The sequence below is a fragment of the Artemia sp. Qi Xiang Cuo genome, chromosome 15 (genome assembly GCF_049724085.1).
Source record: "Artemia sp. Qi Xiang Cuo chromosome 15, ASM4972408v1, whole genome shotgun sequence".
In the NCBI taxonomy this organism is placed as follows: Eukaryota; Metazoa; Arthropoda; class Branchiopoda; order Anostraca; family Artemiidae; genus Artemia; species Artemia sp. Qi Xiang Cuo.
The window spans coordinates 360,249-376,251 of NC_142808.1; the positions used below are offsets into that span (position 1 = coordinate 360,249).

Here is a 16,003-nt window from a genome sequence, read left to right on the forward strand (position 1 = left end):
AAAAGCGCACTAGAACTCTCACTTTCCAATCAAATGAGCCGCTTTTAAATTTTCTATGACAAGTACTTCCATACAAAGTGCTGTTGTGAAAAATAAAGTAATAAAAAATCAATTATTAACATATTTTGCCCACTTCGCTCTTTTCTTAAGCACCACTATTGCACTACCTAATGAATACAGATTATCATAAAAAATAGTAGATATACGTCAACAAATGTTTACAATGAATCGTTGTCGAAATGGCGTTGGATATTTGTGATGAAAAAATAATTAGTATTTTTTATTTTATAGAGGGATGTGTTTTATTGTCCAATTCTCTTGCTCTTCTCTTGCATATCAGAGTCTCTCGCTTTTTGGGGTGCCCTCTGGAGATATGGGAATTGCAATACAGACATTTAGCTTAGGGTCTGGACGTTAAAACGTCAGTAATGATTTGGTACCGCATTTCCAGGTTAGAATAATACTGCTGATGTACTGCTGATGATATAACGATTATCTAATGACAGAAGTTTGGAAAGATTTTTCAAAATAAAGTAAGAACTTGTTTATTTTTAAGAAATAAAGCAAATGCACCAAAAAAACTTTCTCATCCATGTCCCTAGTTAAAAGTGGTAAATTGTGGGTTGAACTGAAAAGATTGAGGCCGGAAAGAATGAGACTGGAACTGTCCAATCACAAGCTGAGGAACCTGACGTGGAGGAGATTGAGCTTGATTCAATTGTTCAAGTTTTGTATTTGGAGCAGGACTGACAAAGGAGAACGGAAATCCCTGTGAAGCTCGCTGGATGAATGCAAAAGGCTCAAATTGAAAGGTTTTAACCACTGTTTGTGGAGCAGCAGCAAAAGTAGGATCTATTTCCTTCTGTTGAAGCACAGGTTCTACCGTTTGAACAGGTAATGCAGAAACTCTAGCTACTGGGGCGTTCTCCAAGGCGTCTGGAATTCCATTTTCATTAGCATCCGTGCTAAAGTCTTCTTCAGGATTATTTAGTTTTATTGTTTCTTTGGCCTGTAACAGAAGTCAAATTTTAGTTTCTAGATACATGTTTTTAAATTTGGTGCAAAGACGTTTAAATAAGAAGGTCTATGTCAATAACTTACGTTAACAGAAAATACGCTTGCTATTATCACCGTTCCGTAACCATAAAATCTTACGGAGACAGACATCAAAGCTATTTTAATCAAGTGAAAGTTTTTATTCCATTGTATACTTATTATTTAGACCCATAGGTAAAAATAACAGAAAAATATATTAAGCCATTCCATTTATTTTCAGATCTTATTGGCTGCTACAAATTAGACGTACAGGAAAGTTTATTTTATATCACTTAGTAAATCTAGTGTTATGCAACTGATTTCAACTACCCTGCCTTCTATATAAGAAGGCCAACTGACCTTCTTATATAAGGAAAATATATTTGGAATGAGATGGGATTGTTTAAGTTTTGAGTGCTGCAATGCACTAAAGGTAAAGGTAAAGGATGCGGCACTAGACCCTTAAGGTCCAAACCGGCGGTGCTGATCTCCGTTTCGTGGCCCTTCAGCCAGGAAGTGCAATGGGGGGCTAGGGGCCAGCCAACCTAAATGCACTAGGCAATCTAAGACCGTTTGGTATGGACGATATGTTTTATCACTTGGCTCTTAAAACTTATTTAGTTTTGAATTCAGAAACTGTTTTTTTTTTATTATTATTGTTATTATTATTGTTATTATTATTATTATTATTATTATTATTATTATTATTATTATTATTATTATTATTATTATTACTATTATTATTATTATTATTATTATTATTATTATTATTAATATTATTATTATTATTATTATTATTATTATTATTATTATTATTAATATTATTATTATTATTATTATTATTATTGGAGAAGGATGGATTTATGTCACATTTTTGGAACCATAAATATGTTTACAAGCTTGAACTTTGCAGTCCAAGCTTTAAGATAGGAGCGCAGAAGTAGGCACTGGGCTGATTTTAGACCAGCCATTACAAAACTGAGAAGAAAGTTTTCATTTGGTGTAATTCTTAGAGCAACCAGGAAAGAGTGTGAGTTTAAGGATTACCCCCTTAGAAACTCTAGAATCACAGTTTTTCCAAACTTTTCAAATCATTTGCCGGTTCTATATCTGTCAGATCTTTTGATCTCAAGTTTTACTGGATGTATAACACACTGCAAATTGGCGAACCAATAGTTCTCTAGCCTTAAAAATTACAACAGGAAATTAAAGGGATTTATCAAATTTAAAAGTTCATGTAGCAAATACATTTTAATTCTTAGGAAATGACTTATTTCAAAAATTACCCTTTAATCATTATTATTTTGACAATAGATATCTTTAGTTGACGGGTATCCAAAGTGTTTAATACTCATATGTATATCCCTTTTTAGACGTAGGAGCAATATTCCCCCTTTTTCCAATAACTAACCTTACATATAAACGATGAGCAACTTATATTACTTTCATTCCTTGACCTAGAATCTGTAGGGGGCAATATCGTCCCCGGAGGCTTCGATATTTGACCTATTTATTGTTTTGAGCAAGATCACTGTTTCAAAATTTTGATCATATGTCTTTGAGGTTATGACAGGTAAAAAGGGTATGGGTGGGTGCTGATTAACCCCATCTACTTTTTAACATCCCCTTTAACATACTATGAAACTTCTAGTGGGCCCAGGCGTTACTGTCTCCTTAGATATTGCATAACTTAGAATCTTTGTCGCAAGGGCTTAGGTGGGTATGTTTAGCTGGGAGGTTTAGCTATACTTGACTTCGGTTTAACAAATTGGCTATCTCAAAATTTCAATAAGATTTAAATGGGAAAGAAAAGACGTAACTAGAAATTTCTAAAATCACCCTACAAATTTTAATTTCTAATCAAATGAGTCCGTTGTAGAGTCCCCCCCCCCTCTTCATATAAAGTGGCTCTGTGGAAAATCTTGTATCGAAGCCTTATGGCTGTTTACTTAAGTTTAACGCTAGAAAGCTGCCTCTGTTAAAGCCAAAAAAGTTAAGCAAAACAAAAATTTCTTCTTTACAAAAACTTTAGAAGCTATTCCAAAAGGTTCAAATCTTATGTAACGTTCATTTGATCTATTAATGCCATTAAAAATAACTACAAGCTTGAAGAATAGCTAGGAGTACTGACTTCAATTCATCAAAATTTCGGGGGTGGGTCAAAGTTGGATTTCAAAGTCAAGATTGGTCTAAATTTACTATTTTCTCAATGAAAATATTAAATGATAATTTGAAATCTAGGGAGAAGCAGAGGCGTCGTTCGGAGGGAGGATTCGCCCATGGGAAGAAGGACATAAATACTGGGAGCAGATGCCACCTATTTCCAAATGACCCCTATGTCAGTACTTTTATCGTATATAGGCTATGGTGAAGCCAGGTGTTAAGCAGATTAGGAAGTAAAAAACTAACCTATTTTTTTGAAACATTTAGTTTGTTTGTAGCCCAAACTCAATTCTTTGACCCCCTCCCGCCAATTATGTGAAGAAAAAAATATTATATATCCAAAGCCCCTTGACTATTCGGATATGGTCCCTTCTTGCCTTTCAATAAAAATACAGCAGATTCGCCCCTCAGTAGAAGGGCCTAAATGCTAGGAGCAGATGCCACCTATTTCCAAATGACCCTATATATAGTAATTTTAAACCTATATATGGAGAAGCCAGGTAGCAAGCAGATTAGGAAGTAAAAAACTAACCTAATTTTTTTGAAACATTTAGTTTTTTTATAGCCCAAAGTCAATCCTTTGAACTTACTCTTATCTGCAACTGTCTATGTAAAGTTATTTCATGATGGCTACATATGTGCAATATGCAGTAATTTAATCAAGTTCTCCACCATTAACCTTGTAATTGCTATATGTATTGTATTAATCTATTTATACACTATATTTTCATCATGAGGAACGGATTGAATTTTCGAATTGAATTGAATTAAACTTTATTAAACAAAAAATAATTCACAATTTAATCAATGAACAAGTAGCCGTTCCAGAATATTATTTTAAAATCATCCAGAATATTATTTTAAAATCATAATTAAATCATGATTCAATATATAACTTATACAGCATGATATTTACCTTGGAAATACTATCTCCGGCTTCAAAACCAAAGGCATTTGAGCCATCATTGAGTTCGTTAACTTTCTTCGATATGGGAACTTGAGTTATTGATGTGCGTGACTCATCATCAACACCTTTTGGAGCACAAAGAGCAAGCCCAATGATGCTTGAGACGTATAACTGAAATAATATTTATCATTTGTATTATACTCTACGCTGAGAGAAAATAACCCTGATAAAGTAAAATAGTTAGTTTTCATGCCTATGTGCAGTTTTGGAGGGTGCACTTGTCCAGGTACAGAAATTTTAGGGGTGAAAAATTTTAAATAAGCAATCGAATGGTTATACTCATTTTATAATTTTTGAAATTTTATTTTAATCAAGACAAAGTAGAGGGTTCAGTAAATAAACAAACAATTAGTGAATTATTAATTAATCAATAAATAAAATTAAATTAAAAAATAATTAAATAACAAAAATTAGAACAATTGAATACAACTTAATGAAGTTATAAATTAATCTATAATATGAAGTTATAAGTTAATCTTTAAATTATATGTTACAAAATAACTAAAAATGAATTATTAATTTATTGATAGATTGAAAATAATTATATTAAAAGATATAAATTTGGCTGAAAATTCTCCTAAATATTTTATGAGAGACCTGGGGGGGGGCTAATCAATGTTTTCCCCGGTCGCTAGAGAGGCCAGGACTGCAACTGCTCATCTCACTGATTTCTGACTTAGTTGTTAATTTGGTATATTCGAAAAAAGATTTAACACTTGTCTGCTACAATTCAAACAAATTTTCAAAAAACAAACAAATTTTCTTGGCACCAAAGAAACCAAAATATTTTTTTTCGGATTCTAATTGTTTGATTGGCCAGGCAAAAAAGTTTCCTGCGACCGTTTCCTCACTCGTTTCACCATTCCAATTTTGTTTATAGCTTGTTTGCAACACTCTTTTAAAGCAAGTTGAGAGAAGTTGGGGGGGGGGGGGGCAATGATTCAATTGCATACTTTGTCAAATAGCAATTTTTTCAGTATAGTTAAAAGATTTCTTTAGGGGTAAAATGACCCCCTACACTCCGTGGGAAGGAGCCTGTGAGTTATGAAGTTTGACCCTTGTTTACGTATAGTGTTTTTTATTGGGAAGTATACAGACGTTTTTTAAGAAGAGGGAGTATTTTTGCTTGAAGTGGATTTCCAGCGAGTGAATCTTCCTTCGGGAGGGATATTTCCAGGGAGATAAATTTTCCAGGGAAACTGTGTGGATTTGACAGAATTCCTATACGACATTCTTTTAAATTGTCTTACATTCTCTTTACCAGCTCAATTTTGCGTGTGCAGAAGCTCTGGAGGAAATATTTGGGGGCTATTTTGTGCATGTTTCGATTTTAGGAAAAAAGATTTTAGGGAATAGGGTATTTTCGGAGTAATCGAGGAACTAATTAGAGATTAAAGCGTCTTTCAAAGTGTTCGAGGGAAAATTTTTCAGGCTGAATCGTTCGCAAGAAATTTTACAGGGAGGGGGTATTCTCAGCGAAGATGGAACTGTCTGGAGGGAACTTGACAGAGGTGTGTACCTTTTGTTTGATGAAAATTTTCACGAAGAGTTTCCCGAAAAGTAGGGGGAGGGTCTATCTCATGATGGAGGAGCCGGATTTACCTTCATTATTTGAAAAACGAACAGAAATCAAACAGTTCGTGGTAACGAACTGTAAGTAAGGAGCGACCCGGTTCAATAGTAACCGAGACTCTAAATAACAGAATTTTGTTACCAATAGATATATCAGAAGAATTGGGTTTTTATGCTGATTTCAAATATATGAATTTTATTAAGTTTAATCTTACCTATCAAAGTTTACGAGCCTGAGAAAATTTTCCTGATTTCAAAAAAAGGGGAAAACACCCCTCTTAAAAGTCAAGTGATCCTAATGAAATTCACACCATCAGATTAAGCGTATCAAAGAACCCTACTGTACAGGCTTCAAGCCCCTATCTGCAAAATGTGGAATTTTGTGTTTTTTTCCCGAAGAAAGATGCGCGTTTATTTGTTTGCTTGCTTTTCTTTTCCCCCAGGGGTGATCGTATCGACCCAGTGGTCCTAGAATATCGGGAGACGGCTCATTCGAACGGAAATTAAAAGCTCTAGTGCCCTTTTAAGTTACCAAAAAAATTTGAAGGCAACGAAGCCCCCTTCCCCGCCCCTTTTTTCCAAAATCGTCCGATCAAAATTTTGAGATAGCCATTTTGTTCATCATAGTGGAAAGGCCCAATAACTATGCCTTTGGGTATAACACGAGCCTCCCAAAGCCCCAGGGGAAAGGTCTTTAAGTCAAAAAACTTGTCCATTGTTTACGCGTAATATTTGTTATTGCGATGCATGCATACATTTTGGGGTGGAGGAGGACAAATTTTTTGCTAAGGGTTTTTCCACGGGATTATTTTCCATGGGGAGGGAAGTTTCCAGGGAGTGAACTTATCAGGGGAAATTGTACACTGCGGGAATTTGCCAGAATTTTTATACAAAATTCTTTTTATATGTCTTGCTTTTACTTTTCCGCATGGAGTGGTTAAGAGTAATTGTCCGGGTTAAATTTTAACCGGGATTGAATTATCTACAGCATATTTCCGTGGGGGGAGGGTTTATCCGTGGATTTGGAACTAGATTGGCATTATTTAAAAAAGATCGGAAATTAAATAAAAAAGAACAAGTTTTTTTTTCAACTGAAAGAAAGGAGCAACATTAAAACTTAAGACGAACAGAAATCATTAATTATATGAAGGGGCTTTCGCCCTCCTCAACACCTCACTCTTTACGTTAAAGTTTGAATTTTGTCCTAATTTTTTAATAATGACTCCTGAAACACAAGGGTCGTTTAACTAGAGCAATAAGAAGCTTTTTCAAAAGTACTAAAAAACTAGCGTAAAGAGCGAGGTGTTGAGGAGGGGAAAACCCCTTCTTATACGTAATATTTTCTGTTCGTTTTAAGTTTTAATGTTGCTCTTTACGTTCAGTTGAAAAAAAAACTTGTTGTTTTATTAAATGAAATACAAAAAAAAAATTTTAAGCTGAAAGTAAGGAGCAACATTTAAACTTAGAAAGAACAGAAATTTTTTCGCATTAAGGGTTGCCCCCTCCTCAACACCTTGTTCTTTACAATAGAGTTTGACTGTTTGTCCCAATTTTCTTAAGAACGGTTACTGAATACTTTCAGTCAAAATTGCTTCCTACTTTCAGTTAAAAAAAACTAGTTTTTTTTATCTAATTTTTTTTAACACTGGTTTAAGCTGAGACTGATAAGGTGAAACAGTCGATGAGTTTAAAGTTAAATACAAATCATAACAAATATGATCAAAAGTGATGGAAACCTGACAGATCTAATTATTTTCAATTTAATAGAAATACTTGAATTTTCATCTGCAACTTTTGGGAGATATATGGTATATATTGACGTTTTATCTATGCTCCAATGGTGCACTTTACCATTTTGTCTAATTTTGTCTATACAACGGTGCACTTGTATTTTTATGTACTCCTTCTCTTTTTTTGGTTTTGACGGGTAATAAAATATTATTATTATTATTATAATTATTATTATCAATGGAGGTTGCTTAGGGTACATCAAAATTATTTAGATAAAACCTCGTGCTGTCTTTTTTAATGCCATTGTACAAGTTAGACAAAAGATCTTTCTGTAAGCTTTATTGTATATATTTAAATCAAAAATAAAACCAAACACAAACCAATTAATTACAAGCTAATTTCATAGTTTTTGTTGTCGTTTTGATTAAATCTGTTGTTGTATCAAAAAGTGCCAAGTTTGACTTATTTAATTTCTTAGGTAGCGTAAAAATTATCTCTACATTATCCAACTACATAGCCAGAGCAATTTGATTATTGGTTTTCTCCCTACTAATTAGCCTTTTAAAATCATTTTTTTTCTTTATCTCATAAAACTTATCATTTACTAATACCTTCAACATCTTATTGCCCAATGTGTTTGCAAGCTACAACATGCTGCATGATTTTTTTCAGATTCATTTCTGACTAATAATTCCGAGTGCGATTAATGGTACCAATTACTACTTACGAGCGTTCTTGGCATTCCCATTAACAGATATTGCAAGACAACCGTCAAATTACTAATTGCTTCAAAGAGTATTCAAAAGATTTTATAGCAACTTCCCCTCCCTTTACAAACTGGTGAGAAACTTGAGGTTTTTTCAGGGACGGCTCATCATCCTCCCTTCTTATTAGTCTCTTAATTGAAGCATGTAGGCCTATCCAGATCAATGACCACTCTTAATTCGCAAATCGAATAATCCAATGGTTTTGCAATAACCTCTTTTCTTACCGCAATTACCTTAATCACGTCTTTTAGTCAAGTTTTTGAATATATCAAGATTATTCTTCCTCACAAGTCCTGTTTTGTCCGAATAATAGGAAAAGGCAAGTTCAACTTTTAAGCTTGAACTTAAAATAAATTAAATGAAAAAACAATTTTTTTCAACTGAGAGTAAGGAGCAACATTAAAACGTAATACGAACAGAAATTATTATGTATACGAGGGGCTTGTTCCCTCGCCAATACCTCGCTCTTTACGCTATAGATTTTTAAAGAACTTTTAAAAGAGCTTATTATTCTAATTAAACTGCCTTTATGGTTCAGGAGCCATTTTTAAAGAACTTGGACAAAATGTGAACTTTAGCGTTAAGAGCAATGTATTGATGAGGGGTTGAACCCCATCATATACGTGAAAATTTCTATTCCTTTTAAGCTTTAATGTTGCTCCTTACTTTCAGTTGAAAAAACTTTTTTTTTTATTTAATTTCTGATCGTTTTTTTTTTAATGCTGGGAAAGCCAGCACCACCTTCAGGAAAAATTCCTCCATGGAAAAATCCTCCCACATAACCCTCTCCATGTAGCATATCCCCTGAATACGTCTGTATACTTCCCAATAGCCAATACTATATGTAAACAATGGGCAAAGTTCATAACTTGCAGCCCTTCCCCCGTAGAATATGGGGGATTAAGTCATCCTCAAAGACATAGTTGTTAGAATTTTCGACTATTTCTGCTGGCAAAGTTCTACAATTCTGGAGAAAGGAGCTTGAAACGTCTACAGTAGAGTTCTCTGGTACGCTGAATCTGATGTCGTGATTATCATTAGGATTCTATGACTTTTAGGGGGTGTTTCCTAATTGTTTCGGAAATAAGGCGAATATTCTCAGGCTCCTAATTTTTGATGGGTAAGACTAAACTTCATCCTTTATCCTGTATTTTGTATGGGGGGCTACATATATTTAAATAAAGGTAACATAAAAAGGGTCAAGACAGAATTTTTTAGCTACTGTAGATTTTTACTATATTTACCACAATCATTTTGGAACCAAAGGCTTAGTAGTCCTATGGGTAATATTTCTTAGCAATAATTTTGGTACTGGCAGTAGCATTAGTAGCAGTAGGCATGGAGGACCTGTTTTTCATCATATCCCTCAACATATATTTAAGGTTTCCAGATGATACCTCAATCGGTTCTTGCACTGAGGGCTTTGAGGGGGTTATCATCCTAAAAGACCTAATTTCCAGAACTTTTGACTACGTTGAACAAAATGGATGTCTCAAAATTTTGATTGGATGTGTTTGGGGAAATGGTGGGCGTGAGAGTGGGTTTAGTTGCCACCCCTCCCCCCGTAACCCTCTCCATGTAGCCCTCCTGATACCGCAATCATTTCTTGGGACATTACTGAAACATCCTTTTGACAACCTCCATGCACCTAGCGTGTTTCAACAAAGTATAAGATCCTCTCAACAGTTCCTAGAATTTTTACCTTGAGCTTCAGTAGAAGCAGTAGCAGTAGCAACGGTAGTAGCAATAGTAGTAGCAATAGCAGTAGTAATAGTAGTTGTAATAGTAGTAGTAGCAGTAGAACGTCGTATAGTAGGTTGTATTAATAGTTGTAACATTAGAATGTGTAGACGTCACAGTAAGTAGGTATTGCCTTTTGGTCAGTTGAACTTCCCCCAATTCATACCCTGGAAACTTAAACTTAATGCAGTAAACCACTCCTAAGATACACCTTATACGCCCATTTGACATCCTGTGTGGACGTAATGTGTTTTGATTTGGTTCAACTTCTCTCTCAATTTTTCTTGACAATTTCACTTTAATATATTCACCCTTGGTAGTATTCAAAATAGAAGTAGGGGTTGTAGTAGCAAAAAAAGTATTGGTGGTGTTATTAGTAGTATTAGAAGTAGTAATAGTAGAAGTAGTAGATGTATTAACATTAGTGTTAGTGTACAAATATTGCTTTTTTGTCAAATGATCATCCCCTTATCATTTTCTAAGAGTTCCAGATTAATACCCTAAGTTATTCCTGATATACGCTCTTTTGAAAACCCGCTTAAACATAGCGTGTTTTTATTTAGTTCAACACTTCCAACGAAATTTTCTTAAAGCTACACCTGTGTGTACTTGGCTTTTTTGGACACAAAAGGACAAAAATCGCTTTCCTAATGACAAATACTATCTTTAATGTAAAGGTGATCGTTAGCGTAAAGAGCGAGGCGTTGAGGAGGGGACAGCCCTTTTCATATACGCAATAATTTATGTTCGTTTTAAGTTTTAATGTTGCTCCTTAGTTTCAGTTGAAATTTTTTCTTTGTTTAATTTCTGATCATTTTTAATGATGCCGGGAAATCTGGCACCCCCTCCATCGAAAATTCCCTTCTCGCATGAAAAATTCCTCCATCGAAAAATCCTCCCACATAATCCCATACCCCCCCCCCCCGCAACTAGATAAAAAAACTGAAAATGTCTTTATGCTTGGCAATAACCTATACAATATGTAAACATTGGGCAAAGTTCAAAAACATTAATTGAAACATATTTTTAAAAATATACTTTCCATATAAGGCTAAAAGGTAGCTGGGTATTTGTTGAGACGCTTAGTTAAGTTGAGACTGAGAAGACATAAAAGTCTTTGAGATTGAATTTAAATACAAATGATAGCAAGTTTGACAACTTTAATTAAAAGTGATAGAAAGCTGGAGTGATAGAGCGATAGAAAGTGATAGAAAGTGATTTTTATCTGCAGCTTTTCAAAAACACAGGGGATAATATACTTTGCTGAGGAGATTATATACTGTGCCAAGTTGCATATATCTTGCAACATATTATGTCGTAAAGCAACAAATTTCGACGGAGATAAGGAGTAAAACCCATATTTATATCTTATAAAAAAAAAAACTCATGTTTTTTTGTATAATTGCCTATGTCGCACAAAAGATCTTTCGGCTGTATACTTAAAACCAACAACAGAATAAATATAAACTTACTAAAATTAAACATATTCAAAATTCATAGTTCTTATTGTGTTTTTGCTTACACCTGTAATATTTATTTTGAAATAATGGAATACAGTTTTTACATCAAAAAGTGGACATTTTCGCTTGGTTATTTCTTTATGCTGTGTAAAACGTCGTTACATTAATCAAATATATAATGTACCACCTGCTTGATCTTGGATCCCCCCTCCCCGTATTCCGCACATAACATCCTAGTGGACTCGCTATGAATTCCTCATTCTATATATATTATCATTTATTAATACTTTAAAAAGAAAAACTTTTTTGAATGCTGACCAATGGTCTGCGTTGCGCAGGTACCGATCTCCTCTTTCAATAGGGCCGTTTTTTACCACTAAGATCTTACATCTAAGATCGTACATCTTTCTACAAAGATTATCGTTTTTTAATTCATCTTTCTTCTAAGACCTTACAGCTCACTGGTGATAGCAAAAAGTGTGAAGACCGCCACTGATTTGCCATATACAACAATGATGAGAGAACTTTGATGATCTACTCATCATTAGATGAGTTAAAAAACGATAATCTTTGCAGAAAGATGTAAGATCTTAGTGCTAAAAAACGGGAGATCTATTGTTCTCAGACCGCTGATCAGAGCAGAATGATGAAATACGTTTGCACAAAAACGGCCAACGATGTAAGATCTTTGATCAAAGATTTCACTTTTAAGCGTTTTCTGACAAAAGATATAAGATCTTAGCAAATTCATGAGTGAGAAAACGGGCCTAATGCCTTCGGTCAGGAGTGCAATAGGTGGTTGGGGGCACATCATTTGACATTTCCCATGTTTTCCCCCCAAATTTCTTCAGGAACCCATTTGGAGCTGGGTCGACTCTGACTGAGCTTACAGAGTCACAACATTGACCGCCGATCTAAACCAAATAACCAGTTACACGGGAAATCGAACCCTGTTGTCAGGTTTTAAATTTCAGTCGCTAACCACTCGGCTAGGATGTATTTATTGGCGTATTTACTAAAATGTGAAACATCATATTGCGCAACGTATGTTCAATACAGAAAAAAAAGCCTTTTGCATGATTTTTCTCCAAATTAGTTGCTTACAGACGATGTTGTTGGCATGGTTATTGATTCTGATCGCTACTTACCAACGTTATAGGCATTCCCATTTACAAATATTGCAAGATAACAGTATTATTACTGATTGCTACAAAGAGTCCTCCGGATATTATATAGTAATTTCCCCTAGCTTTAAAATTACTGAGGAACTTCAGGTTATTTTCGGGCAGGGTTCATCTTCCTTTCATCTCATCAGTTTCTTGACATATGCGTGCGTTCAAAAATGTGGTCAGGTCAATATCCGCACCCAATCCACTTATCAACAGATGTAATGATCCTGCAATAGCATCTTTTCCTGTAATACCATTATTACCTAAATTGTTTCTTTCAAGCAAAACTTTTGTAGAAATCTAGATAATTATTCCAGGCATGTCGTTTATTATCTGAATGACTGAAAAAGGTCTGTTCAATCCTTAAACTTAAGCAGGAAATAAATAAAAATTAAAAAAAAGTGTATAATATAAATAGACTTGTAAGTTTTACTCTGCTTCATCAGACCTCTACTGTTCAACAGTATGGTTGGCTACAAAATATTTTGTTCAGTTTTCAACAAATTCTTATTTCTTTGTTTATTTTTTAACACCAGTTTATCTCTCTATGACTTTTCAATTATTGGAACCTCATTCTGGGGTTTCTTTAATTTTACTTCCTGGATGAATTATTGCATCCGGGAAATTTTCATGACGACAAATAATTCCCTTCCAGTTTGATGACTGGTAAATTTTTTTTATACAACTGTGTATGCACAAATCGTATAGTGGCTTTTCACGTGTCATATTTGCAGTTTTACAAGTGCTGATTATTAGCTTTACATTAAGTTAGCTTTAAATTGATTCTGGCTCTTGAAATACGAAACGCAAGGAGAAAAGATAAAAAAAGAGTTGTCAGATAAAATTTTAAGGCCCTGCTTAAGCAAGACTTGTTTTCGCTTATTGTTGCTTAATCAGTTGTATTGAAATATCCAGCTTTCAACTGCTCTTTCAGGTTTAAGCATTAAAAAAAGTCAGACTTGGGTAGCACTGGGGAAGGTGGTATCCAGGATTTTTTTTCTGAGGGGGTTTCACAAAAGTGTTTTTCTGGGGGCTAAACAAAAATAAATTTAAAACGCATTAAAAAATTGTCTATTTTCATTTTGTTACGTTTTTACGAGCCGGGAAAGTATCTCGGAGGGGGGGTCAAACCCCCTAGCCTCCCCCCTGGATACAGCCTTGGCTCTGGGGTATAAGGTAAATTTGGTGCCAATTCCCATGAAAATTATCTTTCTGGGAGACTTCAATATTGACCTGTTAAAAACTTCATCTACAACTTCTTGTGACTTTTTATCCTCTGCTTTATCTTTTAATATGTTTCCTTCTATCACTATTCCTACTAGAATTGCTGACACACCTGGAACATTAATAGACAATACTTTTCTACTTTAATGCCTAATTAAAGTATATTAAAATAGTAATTAAAATATAATCACTAAAGATATTATTGATTCTGCGAAACTGTATCACCCATATTGTCCACCGACATCACTGCGAAGGGAGAAAGGTCGAGTGAAAAAAAATTATTTTAGCAGTAAATTTCTGACTGAAGTGAAACACAGAGATAAAAAAGGTACTTGTATGATATAGCCCCTATCTAATATTCTTCTAATATGTTTCTCTGACGCTTAATCCTAATGAAATTACCTAGGTATGATAAAATTATAATTCTTTAGGAACAAATTTGGGATATATATTTGCACTTTAGGGGGGGGGGGGGTAAAGTATAGTGGGTCTGCAAGCCTAATATGTTTGGTACAATTATTTTACATATTATGAAGTAAGAATTGTTTTTTAGCTTCAAACTGTCCAAATACTTTACGCCACTCTCACCCACCTCCTAATGTGCAAATATAAAGCCGAAAATATATACTTTCCATCTATTCTGTCACTTCTCTTTGTCTTGTCTCACTCTAAGCTAAAAGAAACTAATAAAAAAACGGTTTTATAGTCCTTCAGTGAATGAACAACCTGACCAGTAGCGGCTATATCATACAAGGTGGCCAACGTTTACCCCCCAGACTTACCCCCTCTGAAAATAACCCCTGGTATTTACCCCGCGGCGTTACCCCCTCGGAAAATTACCACAGGCGCTTACCCCCCCCCCTTCTCCTTTGAAAATAATCCTTTGTGGAAAATTCTCCCCCCCCCCTCCTGGAAAATACCCCCCGAGGAAATACCCTCCGCAGAAATACTCCCCCGGAAAACATCCTCCGGAAAATACCCCCTACCCGTGGAAAATACCCCCTGGTAAATACCCCCCTCCTCCCTGTGGAAAACAAGGCTTTTTAAATTTGAGAATTTTATTTGATTTTTTTTCCGTAGGGGGAAGAAATTTTGGAAATTGGGTATTAAACTCAACTCACTCAAGTTTACGTTGTGTAAAACTCAAGATCAACCCGGTTTCTTCGTTAGTTTCTTTCAGCTTAGCGTGAGACAAGACAAAGAGAAATGACAGAATACATGGAAAATATATAATTTGGGCTATATATTTGCACAAAAAAGGGCGGGGTGAATTATTTGGACGGTTTGAAGTCAGAAAACAATTCATACTTCATAATATGCAGAATAATTGTACCGAACACATTTTACATGCTGACATACCGCTTGCGGAAATACCAGTGTTGATGGCAAGCTGAATTTCGGGAAGATATTTGCTCCAATTACTTTGATTTTGGGAGCAAAAGGGCCTGGCAATAACCTTCACGGTCTATACTAAATTTTCACATGGTCCATTAGCTCGGGCGTTATATGGCGTGGTGCAGCGGTGTTTAATATTCATACTCGCTAGGAATGTTTGCATTTGTTCGGAACGATAAGTAGGATGATACTCACTAATCAAAAGCTTGAACAAACCGAAGTACCCTATTATCTTTTCCCGAAGGACGTTACAAATTGATCTTGCCGCTATGTCCTTTAACGGAGCTAATACGACGAATTTAGTATAGCCTGCCCCCTCCTCAACCCCTCACTCTTTACGCTAAAGTTTTTTATTGTTTTAAAAAAAGAAGTTGTGAGACAAAGTCAAACTTTAGCGTAAGGAGGGTGGGGGCAGCCCCTTTTATATACGGAATAATTTCTGTTCGTTTTAAGTTTTAGTGTCGCTCCTTACTTTCAGTTTAAAAAAATTTGGTTTGTTTATTTAATTTCATCAAGGAATTAAGGCGATTTCCATGAATTTATTTGTAACCGGTAGTTATTACATCATCATGCATTTCTGCATTTCCTTAAAATGTTATAGAGAATATATTCAAAACCGTAGAAAAGAATCGTTTATATTTGTAGGTTTAAACCCTTAGTAGACAGAGTATAACTTATGTATTGAATGAGATAAGTGTCTGCTTCTGGTTTGATATATATAAAGACTTTTTATATACACATTTATGGACTTAAATATATTGGCCTGCAAAATGGTACATA

General features: G+C 34.7%; 1 protein-coding gene across 2 annotated transcripts; it reads right to left on the bottom strand.

The window, feature by feature from the left end:
- Positions 1 to 535: 535 nt before the first annotated feature.
- Positions 536 to 12,604, bottom strand: LOC148943194 (uncharacterized). Of its 2 annotated transcripts, none has more exons than XM_089101568.1 (3): positions 12,584 to 12,604; positions 4,115 to 4,276; positions 536 to 1,009 (listed from the first exon to the last, which is right to left on the bottom strand). In XM_089101568.1, exons 1-3 carry the CDS (start codon positions 12,602 to 12,604, stop codon positions 599 to 601), a joined length of 594 nt encoding a protein of 197 aa, XP_088957694.1. In that variant the 3' UTR covers positions 536 to 598. The 2 variants fall into 2 exon arrangements, with proteins under 2 accessions (XP_088957694.1, XP_088957695.1); XM_089101569.1 differs by lacking the exon at positions 12,584 to 12,604 and adding an exon at positions 8,196 to 8,211.
- Positions 12,605 to 16,003: the final 3,399 nt, after the last annotated feature.

Bases quoted from the DNA above. Each gene is read 5' to 3' on its own strand.
- LOC148943194 (XM_089101568.1), bottom strand. From the start codon at position 12,604: ATGGGAATGCCTATAACGTTG. The intron at 4,277-12,583 runs GTAAGTAGCGAT...ATATTATTTCAG, and splicing joins TGGGAATGCCTATAACGTTG to TTATACGTCTCAAGCATCAT. The intron at 1,010-4,114 runs GTAAATATCATG...CTTCTGTTACAG, and splicing joins CCGGAGATAGTATTTCCAAG to GCCAAAGAAACAATAAAACT.